This window comes from Mustelus asterias, chromosome 18, assembly GCF_964213995.1.
Source record: "Mustelus asterias chromosome 18, sMusAst1.hap1.1, whole genome shotgun sequence".
Classification (NCBI taxonomy): Eukaryota; Metazoa; Chordata; class Chondrichthyes; order Carcharhiniformes; family Triakidae; genus Mustelus; species Mustelus asterias.
Window position 1 is genome coordinate 24,438,564 of NC_135818.1, and position 21,666 is coordinate 24,460,229.

The window sequence follows — 21,666 nt, forward strand, 5'->3', positions numbered from 1 at the left end:
TAAACCTGTTGGGACTTTAACCTGGTGTTGTGAGACTTCTTACTTTGCCCACCCCAGTCCAATGCCGGCATCTCCACATGATGGTTTGTGTACACAAAGACAGACAGAAAGACAACTAGGTGGAGAGAAAGAAAGAAGTAGCTCGTCACATCCTCAGGATGTCCCAAACTGCTTTGGGAATTAATTGCATCCGATCTGTAATCACTTATGTCGGTACTATAAATGCTGTTGTCAATTTTCTCAGCACGATCCCAGTTAATCTGAACTGGACAATGTCACTAAAATATATCCAGTCAGACAGGGAGGGGATTTTAGCTGTTTCTTTCCAAGTAGTAGGTGGCGTGATGCATTGTCTTCAGCACTGAATCCCATGATGTAAGTAAACTGCTGTTCCAGTTACATACTGGAATATACACATTGAGAGTACAGTCTGATAGAGTATACAAAAAGTACAAAGTCAGTGTTACCAGAACATAAATACTAGAAATCTGGAGCAGTGATACATGAATATGTAAATACCGCAGGGTGAGGATAGATTCTGTTACCTGAATATACAGATAGTGCACTGTAGGTGGATCCAGTATGACGCCTGTCTTCTCCATGTTCTCATTCTCGGGATTCTTTGCAATTGCAGATTCCCTGCCCTGCAGATTAACAAACAATCTCAGAATATACATTATCAGATTACAGTTATAGTAGTCTGAGGCATTAGATAAAACATACATTAGACTCGAGCTGCTATGAGAATGAGAAAAAGGGCACATTCTTGCTAAGGGGCAGGCATCATACAGATAAATATTAGGTTTTTTGGCCTGTTCTGTCACCTGTTAAAAAGCTGGCTCATGAAAATGTATAGTGTCAAAGATGCCAACTCACCCTTCATACCCTACAAAAGAAACCATGCTTCATTATGCATGTTTAGGCTGGTAAGTACTGATAGGTAACTCTATTCGGTGGATACAGCAGCAGTGCTTGATCTGGTCTTCATCCTAGAGTAACAGGCATCAACTTTCACCAACAGCCATTGGATAACAAGCATCTTCACGACTGACTTTTCCCACCAACTTGAGATCACTTGAGTTCCCAATATGGAACCTCTTGGTCAGTACAGCTCAGCTATTCACAGCCTTTACCAACTAAATCATAAGGGAAAGGGAGAAATTTGTAGGATAAATTCTAATCAGTGCATTTTTACTGAGAAGCCTGGAGAAAGTATTTAAATGTCCAGATCATCAGTTGTACAGAGTAAAAACACAAAATAAATTAAGTAATGGGGACTAGGATAATAAATGTTAGCATTGCCAATGTCACCCAAAATGCATAAATGATTTTATTAAAAATCCATGAGAGGAGAGAGTGGCACCGCTACCTGCCGACAAGAATTATAATCCTGAATCATTGAAGTTTAACAACTGAGACCTTTGAGAACGCCAGCTGAGGCCTCTTGCTCATGTCAGCTCTGGGGAGAGGTAAAAGTTTCCACTCATTAATACATTTCCCTTCCAGCCTGGTCTCCATCATGCTCTCCTCCCTCCTCAACCTCATCTGGTCTCCATTTTACTCTTCGCTATCTTCATCATGCTCTCCCTTCACACCCTAACAATCTGGCCTCAATCAGCTGGGATTGTTCTCCTTACAGCAGAGGTTACAGAAAGATTTAATATAGTTGCCCAAAATTATGAGGTGCTTCAATAATGCAGACAGGGAGAAAGCGTTTCCAATGACTGGAGGATTAGTAATGAGATGACACAGATTTAAAGAGTAGGCAAAAAAATCCAAGAGTGAAATGGGAACAGTTTCTACAATCTGGAATGCACTCTAAAAGGATGGTGGAAGCCGATTAATAATATCTTACAAAAGAGAATTGGAATGTATATTTGAAAAGGAAATCTTTACAGAGATACAAGGAAGGGCAGGGAAGAGAGACCAACTGGAAAGCTCTTCCAAAAAAAAACAGCACGGACACAATGGATTGATTTCAGTGCAACATGATTCCAAGCCTGGATTTTAGCCAGAAGGCAAGTTCTATGCAGGAGACTGTTGATAGGTCTGAAAAATCAGAAGAACCGATTTCCAAAATATCTTGCAGAATTTAGCTTATTTATGTAGTATTCGTGCCCAGAGACTGCCTGATTGACCAGCTGGAAGTCCTCTGGATTAAAAGACAGCTTCATAGGGACAAAGCCTACAACAGTAGATACTAGGAGAGTGATTGAGAGATCGTAGGAGTAAAGGCATTTACCTCATGGATTCAACCCCTCTTACCTTCTTTAAAGAGCCAAGTCTCCAGACCCATCGAACGAGTCAAAATTAGAATCACTGTTAAAATGCAGCTTCATGATATTTAAAAGACAAAACCACATCCAATGAGAGGGTTGGTTATCCACACCTCATTCCACCACCAAGGAACATTCAAATGGGCTGGTTCGGTTCCAGGTTTCTTCTATTATAAACTCTGACACAATCCCAACCCATCTGATTTGGGCAGTTAAGTTTCAACCCTATGATTCTCTACAGATATACACCCACGTCTACTTCTTAGATGCTTCTAGATCAGATTTCCATGAATTCTTATCACTCTCCTATGAGATCTGGCCACTTGGGAAAACTGTTCACAAGTCTTTGCAGCTTTATGTACACTATATTGAATTTAAGTTTTTGTCACTATGACTACTAACATACAGTCCCCACAGCATTGACTGCACTCAGAAAGGGATGAGAAGACGACAATGGGTTGGAGGTCCTAAAGAAGAGAGACAGCATCATTATAAAATGGGCACAAACAGCACAACTGTAAATAACATTTAAGAAAAACTTGGACGGGTTCATGGATGAGAGGGGTGTGGAGGGATATGGTCCAAGTGCAGGTCAGTGGGACTAGGCATAAAATGGTTCGGCACAGACAAGAAGGGCCAAAAGGCCTGTTTCTGAGCTGTAATTTTCTATGGTTCTATGGTCACAATGTTATAAAATACAAGTGGTTGCACTGGAGCTGATTTTGTGGTCTGGGATTGCACTTGACATTGGTTGTATTCAGATGCCTACAGACAATTTATCAATGGCAACAAGTCAACTCTAAGGATACTGACATTGTACTTGCTCCAATGCAAACTAAATTTCATCTCTGATACTTAAAGTAAACCTGAAAAGATTTTTATCTCCACTCTTCAATGATTGTAGGAGTGTCAGAAGCCTTCTTCTGCCACGTCAAGTGGGAATTCTTTGCACACAAGCCTAGATAATGAATATCATCAGGCTATTCAATGCCATGGGCAAATCCAATCATGTACTCAACCAACATCCACACGAGGGGCCATCATTTATGATCACACATACAAGACTACCTGAGTTTTGCTCTCCTTTGTCACAGGGTGCAGCCAACCGAGATCAACTAACCTCAGGTCTGCAATCAAACAACCCAGTGTTATACTCTGGATTCTGCTTTAAAAAGCAATCGCTGCCGACCCATTCAACGTTCAAAAATTTAACAATCATTCAATCAATTTGTGATTTCACCTGCTATTTAGTTTTGTCAGTTGTTTTTTTATGGATAGGAGGCTAATACACTAAAACAATACTCACCAAACAAATAGTTGAAACTCTCACACTTTACACACTCATCAAACATACCTAGCTCTAAAGAGGGAGTAAAATGTAGTGGTTAATATCAACCAGAGGAACAATGAGTGTGATCCTGGGTTCCCACTCAAAGCCAACTATAACAAAGAACCAGCTTTTAACACAGATCTCAAACTCCTACCATGCAGTTACTCTGGCAACCAAATTTTTTTTAAAATACTTTTCCAATTCAATCAAATCAAATCCAATTCAGAGTCTCAACAAGTTGAGACACTTCAGATCCAGGCTGACAAGACAGGGCGAGCGACCAAACCACCCTGTCCTGGGCCTGATCTACATGAGCCCAGCTGATTGGAGAAGGGGGAGGTTCCTCCTCCAAGACTTGAGCTCATTTGCATCTTAGCCAAAAGGCCGAGATGCCGCTTTTAAAAATTGCTTCATATGAAACATATGAAGCCTCAGCGTAACCTAATGACCTCGACCAAGTGCGGCCGACCATGGGCTGCCGACCATACACTTGATCTTAGCCAAAAGGCCGAGAAGCGACCTTTCCTCTGGCAACCAAATTTACCAATTCCCATCACTGTGCACGGATGGCCAGGTGCCATTGCCATTATGTCTGCTGCTACTGTTAGCACAAAGGTACCCCTTTACACATGCAGTGACTAAATTGTGATAGGCAACTGGGCTTGCAGGTAGATGAACAAAAAGGGGTTGAAAGAATAGGGAAGAGGGTGGCAAACGAGATGGAAATATTTTTCTCATGTTGGGGGATAAATGCTCAAGTGACCTGTTTCCACATTGTGACTCCTATGTATATTTCATGAAATGGGCACTGATTTCATGAACTGCGCAAACCCATTGTACGGATCACAAAATAGATAATTTGACTGCTCATTTCATGAAATAACTGGTGCTATGCATGTATTTTAAAATCTTTTTGGTGGAATTGTTGCTCAAGCCTGTTACAGTGTACAGGTTTATCCTATAGTATATTGCTCAATAACACACAAACACTGTAAATTTGGGAAAGCAAGTTTGAAACAAAGATTATTGCTGTCCTCAAGCATGGGAAAACTGAACAGAAACCCCAAGTGATGGATATCACATCCTGAAAACTTTCATGCTTACATCTTTAGGTGATGCGGACAAGATTAGCAAGAGCAATGGTTTGTACATTGCTACTACGTTCTCCCTGTGTCTGCGTGGGTTTCCTCCGGGTGCTCTGGTTTCCTCCCACAGTCCAAAGATGTGCGGGTTAGGTGTACTGGCCAGGCTAAATTGCTCCTTAGTGTCAGGGGACTAGTTAGGGTAAATGCATGGGGTGGTGGGGATAGGGTCTGGGAGGGATTGTGGTCGGTGCAGACTTGATGGCCAAATGACCTCCTTCTGCACTGTAGGATTCTATATTAAGGAAGCAGACCTAGCCATTGTGCAACAAGCCCACATTGAACCTGGCCATGGCAGTAAAAAGACTCACAAGAAACTTTCTGAGAAGCATGCAAAGATCACATGGTCTCTTACAGGACAGTACATCAGTTGCTATGAGATGCATAGAAAAGTGTTGTAGGTAGGGAAGGTTGCGAGATCGCTATCTGTCAATGATTTGAATGAATGTGGACAAGTAGACCCGGTTGACATGCAAGACTTTGAAGAGTGGAAGTTACTGTTTCGTACTGCACTACATGGAGTATCTGACCAAGTTCCACATCATTCATCCTTAGTCTAAGACAGCAGCTGAGGTTGCCCATGAGCTGCTTCTCACATTTCCAGACATCAGAGTTCCACATATTCTTCAGTCAGATAATGGAAGCACAGGTCATCCACAAACTGGCAACAACTGATGTTGTCAATAGGCATCGCTGACATCCCAGAATCAAGGTTTTGTGGAATGTAGTGATCAGGATATGAAGCTGAGTTAATGGCTTGGATACGTGGCAACTGTTCTCAGTAGAGATATGGGCTGGAACCTTCTGATCGTTCATGTCAGCGGGATCTTCCAGTCCCACCAACAGCTCACCGCCTTTACGGGTTTCCTGGTGGCAAGGAGTGCATTAGACAGGAAACCCAGTTGACAACGGTGGGACCAGAAGACCCCACCACTGGCCAATGGCCACCTCCACCACCGCAAAACGCAGCAAGTTGCTTGGAAAATCCCACCCTGGTGTCCATTTTGTTCAGTGGGCAATCTGACTTAAGAATATGTGGAACATAGCCTTCATGAGATTGTACATGCTCAAAGTGATTGCAATGGGCAAGGCTTCCAGAGATGTCACTGCTGGAGTAACTGCTTATTAAGACAATGTTCTTGCTTGAAAGCAGGCCTCTGCTGTAAATGTCTGTCAGCCACAAGTCCTGTAGCAAAGTTGACCAGTGCTGGTATATTAAAAATGTATGAATTGTACCCATGCTGTTTTTGTAAACACTGATGTACAAGCTATTTGAATGGTATGGGTGCAATCATGAATGAAACATTAACAAATGAATTTGAAATGTTCGGATGTCAAAATGAATCTGAAATGTTCACGGAATAAAAAAGCACATAAAAGGATAGTAAACAGAATTAAGCAGATTATACATTTGCGAATGAAATTTTATTTTTTGTTCATGAAAGATGGCCATTTCATGAGCTTGGCAGACTTTCAAATGCCCATTTCATGAACTGGGCGGTGAAACTGCCTGATTCATGAACTGTGCAGGGTGGCTGTCCATTGCAAGAAATGGACAATTTGTTTTACAAATTGGGTTAACATATACATATACTTGCTTGATAGCAACAGCTGAGATCCAGGTGTTGTTCTACAGATTCTAACAAGTGTATGTATATGATTTCTAACTTTCTCTAAAATGATAAAAAGTATCTTCCAGCTCTTTCTGTTCTACCCACACCACAGACTCAGGAAGAATGGCAATTTAGTGCTGAACTACAGGCAGTTTTGGTTGGCCACAAATAATGACTTCAGGAAATCAGCAACTGGAATAACTTGGCAAAGGTACGGAGACCAGCTGTGTGAAGAAAGCCGAATATCAATAGACAGCCCAGAATACAAGAAGCTTCAGGATTTTAGTCATTTTGACTGTCTATTAATCCAGCCCTTTCACGCGATCAGATTCAGTAATAGTTTTGAGCTACATCTATCAACATTGTCATCCACAATCACTCTTAAAACAAACTTTCAGAGAATGAAGTAAAACCTGAACAACAGTTATAGTTCAGTGCAATTGCTGTACCATTCTGGCTCAGACAAAGATGCCCAAATTGAGGCAAGCTGACTAAATGCACAATATTGAGTAAAATACCGACTCCTCACCACTGGGATGTTGTTGCGGTTTCCATTATCATTCTCAAAGATGACGTCGCTGTCTGAATCAATGTCAACCAGTCTGCAAAAACAGAGCAAGTTTAATATAGAACGCCATGTTAGCAAACAAATAAAAGGCTGAAATGAGATCGTAAAAATGATCAACCTTCCCCCCCCCCCTCAAACTATAATTTTCATGAGTTTAATCATAACAGAAATAATTTCTCCAGAGCAGTTTGACACCCACAGTCCCAATAATTCAAACACAGTTATTGCTGAAATTACTATGCTACATTAAGCAGTATTTTGCTTTGTACTCCTTTCATAATGGTCTTATTTCTGTTTATGAAGTAGTCGAAAGCAAAGATGAAAATATGGAATTCTATCCAGTGCACTAACTTGATGGGTACATGACCCAGCAGATGTAATACACAGTTGTGCAGAGGAGAGACATTGTGCACTTGCAATCAGGGTAGTTGTCAGCCAATATCACTGTAGGCAGCCTCAGAGCTCCTTAGTAGGGCTGGCATTTTCCTTTGACAAAGGGTCATCTGGACTCGAAACGTCAGCTCTTTTCTCTCCTTACAGGTGCTGCCAGACCTGCTGAGATTTTCCAGCATTTTCTCTTGTGGCATATTCCTAGTTGGGTGGCATAGGGAATCAACCAACCTGGATCTTTGTTAAATGACTCCTGCTGCAAATTCACAAGGACAGTTGAACATTATGTCACAAACAGGGAGACAAAACCAAGTCTAGTCTTCAGATAAAATTTCTTTTTGTTCTTTCATGAGATGTAGACAGTACTGGTTAGGCCAGCATTACCCTTCTGAAGAAGGTGGCGACCCACTTTCTTGAACCACTGCAATCCAAGTGGTATAGGTACACCCACAGTGCTGTTAGGAAGATTAGAATGGATAAAGGGCAGGGATTGGATCAGGAAAATAGCTTTACAGTCATACAAATATGTCTTTATTTTTATATTTCCACCTTATAGGAAATTTCTATGTCTATTATTAAGATGGAAACTATTGAAAGCGGAGTGCGACTTTAAACAAAAGTGCAGAGAGTTGGGCGAATGAGGAAATTTTAATCTTTCTAAAACTCTATATTTGTTTGTACTCAACATTTAACATCTAACTGAAATTCACTATTCAAAATTTCATCCAGGCTTAAGCAGGGATATATAAGCTCTCCACTGGACAGCAGTTGAAATTAGTTAATTAAGGAAGGTAGCTTAAAATGGGTTTTATGTTCCTTGGGCTGAGCCAAGCCTTTTTCAGAGCATATAAATACAGGCCTCTCAGCACAACTTAGCACTAGAGTGTGACTTTGAGCAAGAGTGCTGGAGTTGGGCAAGTGAGGGAGTTAGGGGAAGGAACAAAAACAGAAAATGCTGGAAAAACTCAGCAGGTCTGGCAGCATCTGCAGAGATCTCCACAAATGCTGCCAGACTTGCTCAGTTTTTTCAGCATTTTCTGTTTTGGTTTCATATTCAAGCATCCGCAGTATTAGGGAAGGAGGTGCTCATTGCCTTCCCTAACTTTTTTTTACCCTATAGGAAATGGTTCTTGCTCCAGTACAGGGGAAGAAGCTAGCTGCTTGTTGAGTATTTGGTAAGTGGTTAAGGACTATTCTATTCCTCAGCTTTAAAATAATATACAAACTGATGGAATGGTTAATATATATAAAAAAGGAAAATAATTAATTGAATAAAAGAATAACGTAGTTAATTAAAACACATTAAGGATGGCAGAACAGGTGATGTGTCATGGGTACAGCATGTGGGAGCTCCTGGATGCCGCTGTGATCCAGGGCAACACCTCTGCAGTATGTGTTTGCAGCTTGAGGAGCTTTGGCTCAGAACCACTGAGCTGGAGGCTAAGCTGCAGACACTGCAACACATCAGGAATGGGGAAAGTTATCTGGAAACTTTGCACTGGGACGTGGTCACACCCTTGAGCAGAGAGTCCTCTGATTTGTGATCAGGGACGGGAGGGTGTGACTGCAACTGAGATAGAGACAGGTAAGGGAACCCAGATTTCAGTAGTGCAGCCTTTGTAATTGTCCAACAAGCTTGGGGTTCTTTCAACTTTTTCAGATGAGAGTGGGGGCTACAGGGCCATTGAGCTGACAGGCCATTGCAACATGGTACAGGAAACTGAATATTTTTAAGGCAGGGGTAGAAAAATCCTTGATAAGCAAGGGGGTGAAAGATTATTGGAGGCAGATGGAAATGCAGAGTTAAGGTTACAATCAGATCAGCCATGACCTTATTGAATGACAGAGCAAGCTCAAGAGGCCAAATGGCCTACTCCTGCCCCAATTCACATACTCGTATGCACATAAGCCCCCCACTGGCCGGAGGGTGCAATTTACAGCATGACATGTTTACATGGACAGTAAAGTGCATTGAATAAAAAGAATCAGAGGGTAAGGTGTTGGACACATTGAATCCAATTAGCATAATCAGGCAAAGAACAAAACATTTTGCTTATTCGATTTTGGATTTGGGGAGGGGGGGGGGGCTACTCTTAATTTGTATGTTCCTTTGTACCCTAATCTAAAATAAATGCCTCAAATTATGGAATCACTTTGGGTGAGTCACCACTCATGTTTTCCATGTGATCTGTTCTGAGGGTCCCAGCTGGAATATTAACCTCCATCTCTGACTGACCAGTTGTGAATTTCTAGCACTATACACCCAAGGGCGCTGCTGTACACTCTCGGGCACAGAGTTTCACCCACACACAGGTGGGGGTGTCCAGTCTCAGCTAAACTGCAGTAAAATGGCACAAAACGTTCGTGTACTGTTCTGTCTTTATACCATCTGGATTTCTGCTGGTCAAGCTTAGTATTATTGTTTCCCAACCACCTCAAACAAAAGTTATTTCTTTAAGTTCTGCTTACACAATAAAACAAAATGGTAGCACTCAAGTAAGAACTCATCGCAGTTACTCTCCCACCACAAGTGTAACTTACATTGTGTTTATTTTATTCAGCCTGTCATTCAATAAGGTCGTGGCTGATCTGATTGTAACCTTAACTCTGCAAGTGAATGTTCTACGTACTCCAGAGGTGGGCTGTGCTGCAGCCATTAATTTTAACTGTCCAGTTTACATTGACCAACTGTAAATTGGTTGCTAACATATATCACAGGCAGACATCAACTTACTTCCATTTCAAAATGCTGCCTCTCTCCTCCTGAGCAACTCTTCACTCTCCACAGTGTCCACAATGGCTTATGCAGGAATGACAAGTAGCCATTCATATTTCAATAAAATACACTAAACTGATTTGTGAAACTGTCTCCTTGGATTTTGGAAAACACCCCCTTAGCTCTTGGTATGTTATTCTCAGTGAGATTTTAAACATGTTTAAAAATGGCAAATTGACCATACGTAAATAAACAGTATGGATTTTAACCAACGAGTCTATTCCAAACAGCCCCCAAATGTGAGAAATAAAAACAGATGAACAAAATCTTCCGGTGCAGACCTTTACAATAAACCAGCGGACTCAGGCAAACAAAGACAACTACAAGATTCCGTACTCACCACAGACACTGTTTTGCCCTGGGAAGAATTCAGCTTCTTAGAAACAGGCTTTTGCCACTGCTCGCCCAATTTTAAGAACACAGCAACGTAGATTACTGCTTATTCCTTAAGAATTGTAGTTTAACATTTTCAGTGCAGCACAGTGCCCCAGTTAATTATTTTGGCTTACATTATGCACCTGGCTGAGGTGGTAGAATACACAAATGCTCCAGATTCATACTGGACCTCTCATAGCTTCCAGCAAGCAGACCAACCAGCCACACTGAGAGCAAACTGCTGCGCAGGCTTATGGGGAGGTCTGGAATCAAATCCTCCTCAGTGCAGGCAGGACAAAGCAAGGACCCACCACAGAGTTCAGTGCGACCTACCACACTGTTCAATGCTGAAGGAGGCCACCCAGAGTACAAGAAGGGTAAAGAGAGGACAAGTAGGAGTAGCCTTCACAGACGCCTGATTGAATTGCTGTCAAAATATGATAGTTAGAAATGTGTTTTTATCATTCATCTCCACGTTGTCTACGGAAAAAGGTTTGTCAAAAAAAAGTTACAGTCATATATTTTTTACATATATATTAAGAGTGTGCATTTCTTCTCAGGCAGCATCTCTGCAATCCACTAAGTGAAAAAAGGACCCATAATAGTTTTACTCTATTTGTAGGAGTTTACCACTTGCTAAGAGAGAGAGGAACAAAAATGGAGAGAGACAATCAGATAGTGACAAAACTGTTAAGACGTGAAAATTAAGGAAATTTGATGAAATAAAAGGTAAATTGACTTTAGGCCAATTTGAACAGACAAGGGGTTCTTTTTCACTTACTGATACCTTTAGATTAGTTTCTTTTCCATTTCCTCTCTTCCTTGCCAGCTGTCACAGACTCTTGCTTATGTACAGAGTAGCATTCTTCGCATGCAGTTATTTTAAAACTCATTCACAGGATACTGCCCATTCCTAACTGCCCTTGAGACAGTAGTGGTGAGCCACCATCATGAACAACCACAATCCAAGTGGTGCAGGTACACCCATGCTGTTAGGTAGGGTACACACTCCAGGCCCTGTGCCTGAGGTGGAGTGAATTTTTATGCTGCTGGATGGGATACCAATCAAACAGACTGTCCTAGACAAACAAATGTTGGCAGTTATTCAATCAAAGGCATCACTGCCGATCCGGATTCGAACCTCACTCAATGTCCATACATGCTCCCTTTCTAGCAGAGATCTCTGCACATCGATCAGGAGCAGGCACCCTGACAAATTATTTTCCCCCTAACTAACCCAGGCATGTTACGCCCAGTTAAAGGTGAAAATTTCTTATATAATGTTCTCAGGTCATCCCAAAGCTATTTACAGCTAATTAAGTACTTTTGAAGGGTCACCATTGTTACAAAGTAGGATATCGTAGCAACCAATTTGCGCACACAAAATTCTCATAAACTGCAAGGAGATAAATGACTGGATAATCTGCTTAGGTGATATTGAGGGATAAATGCTGGTCAAGATCTCAAGGAGAACTCCTCTGCTCTTCTTCAAATAAATGCATGAGAGTTTTCACAACCACCTGAGAGAATAGACTCATGTTTGATATCCCATCCAAAGGGCAGAACCTCCAATCATTCTCTCAGCATTGCACATCAGTGTTAGTCTAGAGTTGCGGTTCCCATACTGTGGGTCATGACCCCAATTGGGGAGGGTCTCCGAAACAGCAAATTACTGAACCCAGTACTCTGGGTGTGGTCTCACCAAAGCCTGTACAACTGGGGAAGCCCTCCTTATACTGGTATTCCAATCTCCTTGCAATGAAGGCCAACATGCTATTTGCCTTCCTCATTGCTTGCTGTATCTGCATGATAACTTTTTGTTTCCTGCACAAGTACACCAAAATCTCCGATCATCAACATTTAAAAATTTCACACCTTTTAAAAAGTATTCTGCTTTTTCTATTCTTAATGCCAAACCTCACACTTACCCACAGTATACTCCATCCATCAGCTTCTTGACCATTCACTTAACTATATCTAACGGGCAGCACGGTGACACAGTGGTCAGCACTGCTGCCTCACAGCGCCAGGGACCCGGGTTTGATTCCCGGCTTGGGTCTCTGTCTGTGCAGAGTTTGCAAGTTCTCCCCGTGTCTGCGTGGGTTTCCTCCGGGTGCTCTGGTTTCCTCCCACAGTCGGAAAGACGTGCTGGTTAGTGCATTGGCCATGCTAACTTCTCCCTCAGGGTACCCGAACAGGCGTCGGAATGTGGCGATGAGGACATTTTCACAGTAACTTAATTGCAGTGTTGATGTAAGCCTACTTGTGATACTGATAAATAAACTTAAACTTATCTTATTGCAGCCTCTGATGTACCCTCCTCCCATTTACATTCCCCGCTAGCTTTGTATCGTGCAAGCATGGAACATGAAACCAGGCAGGTGCCAGTTTCAATCCCTGGCTGATCTGTCAGCAACGATAGAAAGATGAACCTTTTGCTGCATATTAAGTCTTCCTACTTTCCTTCAAAGAACTATCCACAGTGATGCTCAAATGGACAGGATGGACCAAACAGGAGAAGCAACAGGAAACATACTGGTGCTGTATACTTGTAAAAACTACACCTTGAACCAGTGATACAGCTGCAGATAGTTGGAGACCTTGATGATTTTGTTGCCGCTAATCTGCCTGTGTTCTCGAAGCTTAAGCAAGTTGTATGTTACTCACTTTTAAATTGAAGGAATGGTTTTGGTTTGGAGATGTTCTTTTCTCTGACATTGCCCATCTCCACAACTACCTTAATCCATCTGCTGCTGATATCCTCATCCGTATCATTGTTCCTCTAGACTCAAATATTCCAATATTCTTCTGACCAGTTTCACATGCTTCCAACCTCCATAAGCTTGAGCTCATCCTCATTTTCAAATACTTCCAGGACCTCATTCCTGTGTAAGTCTGTAACCTCCTCCAGTACTATAACCCTCCTCAAACATTGCTCTCCTTCAGTTCTGGCCCCTTGTGCTTCCCCAAATTCCTTTGTCCCTCTGTTGGCAATCAGCCACCCAGTCTCTGGAACTCCCTCCCTAAACTTCACCACTTCGCCTTTAAAATGGTCCTTAAAACCTATCTTTGATCAAGCTATTTGTCACCTGTCCTAGTATCTCCTCTGTATCTTGGTGTCAAATTTAGTGCAATAAAGGCAGCACAGCGGTTAGCACTGCTGCCTCACAGTGCCAGGGTCCCAGGTTTGATTCCAGCCTTGGATCACTGTCTGTGTGGAGTTTGCACGTTCTCCCCGTGTCTGCATAGGTTTCCTCCGGGTGCTCTGGTTTCCTCCCACAGTCCAAAGATGTGTGGGTTAGGTTGATTGGCCATGCTAAATTGGTCCTAGTGTCAGGGGATTAGCGGGGTAAATATGTGGGGTTATGGGGAAAGGGCCTGGGTGGGATTGTGGATGGTGCATACTTGATGGGCCGAATGGCCTCCTTCTGCACTGTAGGGATTCTATGAATGCTCCTGTGAAGCACCTTGATATTCTGTAGAAATGTTTTCTGATGCCACAACATGGTAGTACATGTTTGAGCATTGTAGATAACTGTTCCTTTGAGCACCCAGTCAAGTGGATTGCTTTTTCCTTGATTTTCCTTTTCAAAGAAAATTAGCCAGCTCGATGTTTCTGTTCTGTATTCAATGTCTCCTGTAGGCAAACGGGCAAATGAAGAAACAATTGGCCAAAGCATTTATTATGCTCTTATTTGGTGTGGCACTTTATCAAATACCTTTTGTAAATCCATGTAGATCACATCTACAGGTTCCCCTTTATCCATCTTCCTCAAAGATCTCCAATAAATTAGCCAAATACAATTTATCTTTCAAACATACTAGATGAACACCGAATTCTGCACTATACTTACAAAAATGAAGCACAAAAGACATCCTCTTCATCATCATCTTCATCACTTGACTCCCCCTCAGTGCATTTGATGCTTGACGATCTCTCACATAATGTGCTCCACTCCACTGAACTGCTGGTGACTGGGGGTGGGGCGTTCTTTTCAATGTCATCTGGCAAACTCATGCTCATTTTCTCATGCTCCAATTTAGCTGGGGATGGAGTCTGTTGCAAGTTTTCTGTGGCTGTGTTTGAGGCAGGCTGGATTTCATGTTTCTCAATCCAGGCGTTATAATACCTTACAATGTTTTCATGGTTTAGACGCGAAAGCAATGTCACCTCACCCTTTATTCTGCGGAAATGTTTACTGCTGGGATTCACCAGGATGCGCTTCGCAGCATAACAGCAGCCATCTAATTTATTCTTCACCTGAAATCCAACATAATGTTCCATTTAAATAACTGTATAAGGTTATAAGACAGTACGGTATTGGACAAGGCCATCAAGAGCTATTTGTTTCTTTGTTCAACCAATTGTCTAAAGTAATCATAAACCAATTGTCTATACAAGGGACAGGAAGGATATACGATTTACCCAAGCCCATTGAATTTCAGATTAAATTATTCACAAAATAATTTGGCGGCACGGTAGCACAGTGGTTAGCACTGCTGCTTCACAGCTCCAGGGTCCTGGGTTCGATTCCCGGCTCGGGTCACTGTCTGTGTGGAGTTTGCACATTCTCCTCGTGTCTGCGTGGGTTTCCTCCGGGTGCTCCGGTTTCCTCCCACAGTCCAAAGATGTGCGGGTTAGGTTGATTGGCCAGGTTAGAAATTGCCCCTTAGAGTCCTGAGATGCGTAGGTTAGAGGGATTAGCAGGTAAAATATGTAGGGGTAGGGCATGGGTGGGATTGTGGTCGGTGCAGACTCGATGGGCCGAATGGCCTCCTTCTGCACTGTAGGGTTTCTATGATTCTTTCTATGAAAAGTTTAGGGATGGTCACTAGTCCATAGGGGCATTGTTAGTTCTTGTCGAACAGTATATCAACACACAGCACTGGTACATTTTCTACTGTTGGCTTAGCTAGAATCACCTTCCCATTCTCAATTCTTCCTCTACATAAAGATTTGTTAATTGTACATCAATTCCATTTAATCATATGCAGGTAGAGCGCATTAATTAGGATTTCAATTAAAGAGACACTATAAAACTTGGCCTTTTGGCTAAGATCAAGCCCAAGATGGGGTGCAATGCCTTATCTTGTCAGCTTGGATCTTGTTTGTCTCTCTGATGGGGAGTATAAATTGGATTCTGGTTTTTAGAGCAAGCAAGGAATGGATTTGGGTCCACCCAGTCCACTCTGAGCATAGGCTTTGTATCTTTAAGGATGGATTAAAAATTAAAACTGTGGTGTGATTGAGTTAAGAGTATAGGCTTGTCAGGTTTTGCTCTGTAAATAAATGTTAGGTTGAGTAAGGATTGGCTCCAGTGCTACTCTTTGCCAATTGCTTTTTTTGAATATAGTGAGATTCACCTTCTCTTTTCATATCATAAATACAAAAGGGGAAGAATGGGAGGGAAAAAGCTATTTCAAATTGAAGATAAACAAATAACCAAAGGCAAGGAGGAAGATCTTACTGCTAATTTTGTTGATTGCAAAAGAGAAATACAAAAAAAATGAAGGAAATTTAAAGGGCTTGTTTTTAAAGAGCAGGGGGAGCTATGCAGGGGGTTTATGTGAGAAAGGGCTATGCACAGCGGCTGGATCACACAGGGGCAGGTCACGCACGGCGATACAAAAGTCTGAGGTCACGTGTCAACCGACACAAGAACAGCGTCTTCCCTGCCATCAGACTTTTGAATGGTGCTATCATATATTAAGTTGATCTTTCTCTACATCCTAGCTATGACCATAACACTACATTCTGCACCCTCTCCTTTCCTTTTCTATGAATGGTATGCTTTGTCTGTGTAGAGCGCAAGAAACAAGACTTTTCACTGTATACCAATACATGTGACAATAATCAATCAAATCAAAATTATGCTACTCAAAGTTTTTGGGAGAATTCTGCCCAAAGTCCCTTGTGAAATGACAATCTAAAGAGCTGATGATATTTTCTAGTGTAAAGACCAACATTACTCCAAAACCAAAAACATCAAAGCAGATTAACTAGCCATTTGTCATATTAGCCATGCCATTCCTGCCATGCCCACCCACCTAACAACAGTGATTACATTTTAGAAGTTATTAATTGTATGTGAAATGATTTTACACAACCTGAGGACATGAAAGATACAATAAAAATCCGTATTTTTAACTGCGAAATTAGATAGACATGTGAGGGATAAAGAAATGGAAAGGATGTGTTAATAAGGTTAGATAAATTGGGTGGGTGGAGACTTGTGTAGAGCATAATCACTGACATGAGACAGTTGGGTCAAGTGACCTGCTTTATGCTGTATATTCTTTGCAATTCTATAATGTGCCTAGACAACAGATGGGGAGACAGACTTCAACCCCGCATTAAACCAATTAATGATCCACTTCAACACAACATATTGTGCAACAGCAGCTCTTCATTGAAGGGAGAATGAAGAAACAGTTAGTTCTTGCGCTAACTTCATTTTTGAAATAGGCACTAATGGCAAGACTCCCTTAAAACCACAGCATTGACATTCAGAATGCAACTCAGAAGGATCTATATAACCAAGATGGCACCGGAGTGTGGCGATTTCTTGTAAGCTGTGCCTAACATACCTTCTAATTTTATCTTTTACTCCCGTTCTGCACACTCTCCTTTCCTTCCCTATGTATGGTGTTCTTTGACTGTATAGTGCGCAAGAAAACAATACTTTCCACTGTATACAAATACATGCGACAATAATAAAATCAAATCAAATAAAATAATGTATCTGCACATCATAGAGGTCATTCCAAAGAATTATACAGGAGGCAGTTCAAAATTTTGTTTTGCAGCAGTTTAAATACAATTACCTTGACGACAGCTCCAAAAGCACCTTCACCTAGAAGCTTTAGCTCCTCAAACTCATTGTAATAGCGTGACAGCTGCCTCTGGGTGTCTGTATAAAGTGACGCAGCAAGGAGCTGACTGTTCGGGATAACCGTTTCTGCGCAGTCTGTTCCTCCTGCTGAATCTGGTAACCGGACAACATGCCACATTGGTAGGGTGTAAATAACAAATGGGAAAGAAAGAAATTAAAACTCTATATGGCTATCCTTTGTTTAACACTGCTAGTGTGTCCTAAAAAATGGTGTGCAAAAATACTGTGCTAAATGAAAATCAATTTTTCACAATAAAACATGTAATAAGGGTGGGGAGGGTTAAACTCCTTACCTGTAACTTTTACATTAAAAACCTATTAGCTGCCTTAAACCTAACTGTCCCAAAAAAACTCAATGCAACTTTAGAGTTTCTCCCAACTTGCCAGCCCTTCCACTCACCGCCTCCCCGTGACTTTTGTGCTTGCTGCCTCCTGCCCCCACCCCGCTGTTTGCCACTGTCCTCACTGCTCAGAAGTACAGCAAAGGTTATAGCACATTTGGCCCATCTTGTCCATGCTAGTCCAAGGACACCCAGGTGCCCTTTCTAATCCCACCTTCCTGCACCCAGCCCACAGCCCTGTAGCTTACAGCACTTAAGATGATTACTTGAACTGCTGCCTTAAGGGACCTGTGTACTTGTACGCTAAGATGTCTCAACTTCATCTACCCCTCTTGGTATATTCCCATTTATTGTGTACTCCCTATAACTGTTTGACCTCCTTAAATGCATGACTTCACACTTCAAAATCCATGTGCCACTTTACTGAACCATCGCTGTGAGCAAGAGCGCAGGAGAAGAGTAGTGAGAGGATGGGAGGGAGCAGTGTCAGGAGGGAGGCAGAAAAGTGGCAGTTTGTTTTTTTAAAAAAAGACTGAACATATTCAGTAACCATGCTAAAATAAAAATAGAAGTAGCGCTATTTGGGTAATTTACCAACTGCGTTAAAATGAAAATGCATTATAAGATCGTGCTTTGAACAGGAGAGACCTGTATAATGAAAGACAGCTATTGGACAATGACCTTTCAGGAAATGAAACATAAAAGGCAACACTTGAACCTCAGACATCCCAATAAAGAGTGGCATAAACTACCAACATTAGAAATTATGAATGAATCACTTAGTGCCTCAAAACAAATGTAAAACACACAATTCAGGTAGATTACTCATTAGTAAAAGAGGTATAAATCCACTAAAAGAAAAATAATGAATAGGGTTTTACTTAGGTTTTTGTTCTACAGTCAGGAAGGAGAGATTAAGAAAAATAAAAAGTGATACAGTTAAGGAAAACCTACTTGATTTCTAGGAAAATATGAGCAGAGGTTATCAGGGAAAATTAGTAAAACAAATTAGATCTGATAGCAAGAAAACTTAAAATGTTGGAATAAACAAAATGGTCAATAACATTCGGGTTAATCATAACAATTAAATGCCTTTATCACAAACCTAATGTACCATATCAAGGAACTTGGAAGGGCTGAATGCCTCTATAGCTGGGGAGAAGGAGGAATGTTAATGTGATGTATGAATGGAAAGAGACCTCTTACCTTCTGGACTGTCTTCATTGCAGGGCGAAGGAGCAGGAACCAATGGGGGCTTCACAAAGGAATGCTCAAGAAGCTGTTGGGGGCTCCAGCGTGCCTTGTCCTCTAAACACACGCACCTATAACAGATGTAGATATCAGAAAAATCATCTGACAAAACATGCCTTGCGAGCTATTTCATGACAAACAACTGCCCAAAGCTTCATTAATTTAGTCAATTGAAAGTTATGCTTTGAATGAAATCAGTGTCCTCAAAAGGGTAACTGGGGACAAAGAGCAGGAAAGAAAAGCATTCTTCTTTTTGAATGCTTGAATTATTCATCCAATGAAGCATAGCCCGAGTACATGGAATATTTGGTTGACGACAGTGCATTGTGATGAAATGTACTCTGGTTCAATGGCAGTTTTCAACGACAGTAATGTATTCTCAGCATCCTCTAGTGAGGGACTACTTGTTAAATCGCAGAGCTAATGAAACACTCTTTCTGGTTTGTATACCCACTCAACCGTGAGTATACAAACCATTCAACCGTACCATCATTGGAAGGATACAAGAATGGACTATTAATTCGACCTACAGGGATTTCCAATCTTAACAACGAGATAAAGACACACCACAGTAAATCAGGGGAAAAATTCAAAGACTGAAGAGATCATAGGACATACATCCTGAGAAATGCTTTGAACAAGGGCAACACACTAGGCTTGTTGGTCCCTTAGTCTAGGATACCATGCAAGATATTCAACGTTTCGAAGGGGAATGGTTGGAACATGTTCGATTTCTAAGTTGCTACTAAGAACTCAGTAAAGTGTACGGGTAAATGTGTGAAATCTTTTATGTATGCCCAAGCTGTGAAACCTTAGTAATAGAATTATTCAATCTGGCCTTCCAGACTGACAGAAAACATTGAGCAGTAGACACTAGGTAATTTGAGATCATGAATTGAGGGAATTGAGAAACGTGCATTTCACACATTAAGTGCACTTTTGAGTGTTGGTTTGCTTCCTGTCGTTCATTTGTATTGATGCATCAAATAGCTGCAGATGTAGCACCTAGTTTAACATACTAGAATTCTGATAGATAGTCATGTAACATGGGAGAATGGATCAGTATCAGGATAAGTATTCACCACTTATGATTCTACTGCTACTGAGATACCAATCTCAGTTACAATTGTGGCAAAGCCATCAGGAGAGGTCAATTTTTTCCCCAAATAGGATGGAACAGTGTGTCAGAGAGAGAAATTGAGTGGGCTAGCCAGCACAATACGACCTAGTTTGGGAAGGAACAGGATATATGATTTATATCCCAATCACGATAGTGAACACAGCTTAAACATTTACTACCTATCAACTGTCAATAAAATTCCATGGACTAATGAAGGTATTAATCATTTTCTCCACATGTCCAAAAAAACACTGACAGCTTAAATGCAATACACAACTCCTGCTCTGCCATCTGAAGCAACATTAAGCACATCTTAGGAACAGCCCAAGATATAGGACCCATGGGCCATGTTATAGCAGTGCATAGTGTACAACTTACTTGTTGAGGAAATCCTGAAAGTTGCTGGGGAGGTTGTTGGGCACAGTTATTGGGTATTCCTTTACAACTTTGCCCTGGCTTAGAGCCAGCAAAAGGAGGCCCAGCCTCCATACATCCCCCTTTTTACCACTCTTGTAAGGCAGAGCATTCTCGCTGAATCGCACTTTGGTCTGTTCAAAAACATCCTCCTTACAAATATCAGCCAGTCGCTTCGAGATGCTATAATCTGTCAACTTCAAATTGCCTTCACTATCTACCAGAACGCTTGAAGCACTAAGGACCTTATGAACCACTGAGTTATTATGGAGATAGTCCAAGGCTGCTAGGAGCTGCACTGCATAGTGCTGGAGTCGGTCAACTGCAATTGGGGTCCCTTTACTCAGGACATCCGAGAGGCTGGTGCCATTGACATATTCAACGAGAAGGCTGATTACAATAGAGTTCTCCTGCTCCTTGCAGCACATCGCCATGTAACGCACCAGATTAGAGTGGCTCAGTTTCAACAAGGAGTTAAACTCACTTTCTGTACCTTGGATCTAGAAAAATAAAAGCAAAATTCAGTCATATCTACTAACAGCATACCTTGGTTAATATCTCATCCTTTTTACTGACTTCCCTCCCAAAACATTCAGTCCAGCAAGCTGGGCCAATGTCATTCACTGCAGCCTTCTTGGAAGCACTTCCTGGAGGTGTTTGTGCTTCCCTCTCACTCTGAGGGATGGTGGTTGCAGTAGCCTAGTTGTCATGGTACAGGACTCATAACCCAGTAATAACAAGGTCAAGTCTCACCATTGACAAACTTGGAAATTTGTACCACCAAATATCAACTACCATAAAACCTCCTGGATTGTCATCTGGTTCTTTCATGACTTTGAGTAAGGGCCAAAACAACTCAGTCTGATCTGCATGGAGTCCGGGCCTAGTTCCATGGTGACTCTTAAACATTCTCAAGGCAAGTAGGGATTAATCTTGAATTCCACCATCTTCGTTGAGATCAAAAACATATAAATCACAAGCACAACCCCGCCCAAGCAGTTAGTGAGAAATAACAGATACAAAGCCACAATTCTCCATATTGTCCTTTAACGGCCCTAAACACTGTGGCCATCCTGTGCTGAAACATATTATTGTTGCCAGAGGCCTGTAAACCACTTAGTCTTCAACTGAAGGGAACTGACTGCAATGAAATATGATAACGGGACCACAAATAAAT

The 21,666-nt window shown here is 41.6% G+C and overlaps 1 protein-coding gene across 3 annotated transcripts in view; it reads right to left on the reverse strand.

Moving 5' to 3' along the window:
- The window catches only part of eif2ak4 (eukaryotic translation initiation factor 2 alpha kinase 4), a 111,869-nt gene that overhangs the window by 60,653 nt on the left and 29,550 nt on the right, over positions 1-21,666 (reverse strand). For all 3 annotated transcript variants that reach the window (XM_078233557.1, XM_078233555.1, XM_078233556.1), the window contains exons 9-14: positions 20,454-20,989; positions 18,911-19,026; positions 17,296-17,456; positions 14,325-14,731; positions 6,891-6,963; positions 546-644 (exon numbers count right to left, since the gene is read on the reverse strand). In XM_078233557.1, coding sequence (XP_078089683.1) covers positions 546-644; positions 6,891-6,963; positions 14,325-14,731; positions 17,296-17,456; positions 18,911-19,026; positions 20,454-20,989 — 1,392 coding nt within the window. The remainder of the gene's footprint in view (positions 1-545; positions 645-6,890; positions 6,964-14,324; positions 14,732-17,295; positions 17,457-18,910; positions 19,027-20,453; positions 20,990-21,666) is intronic.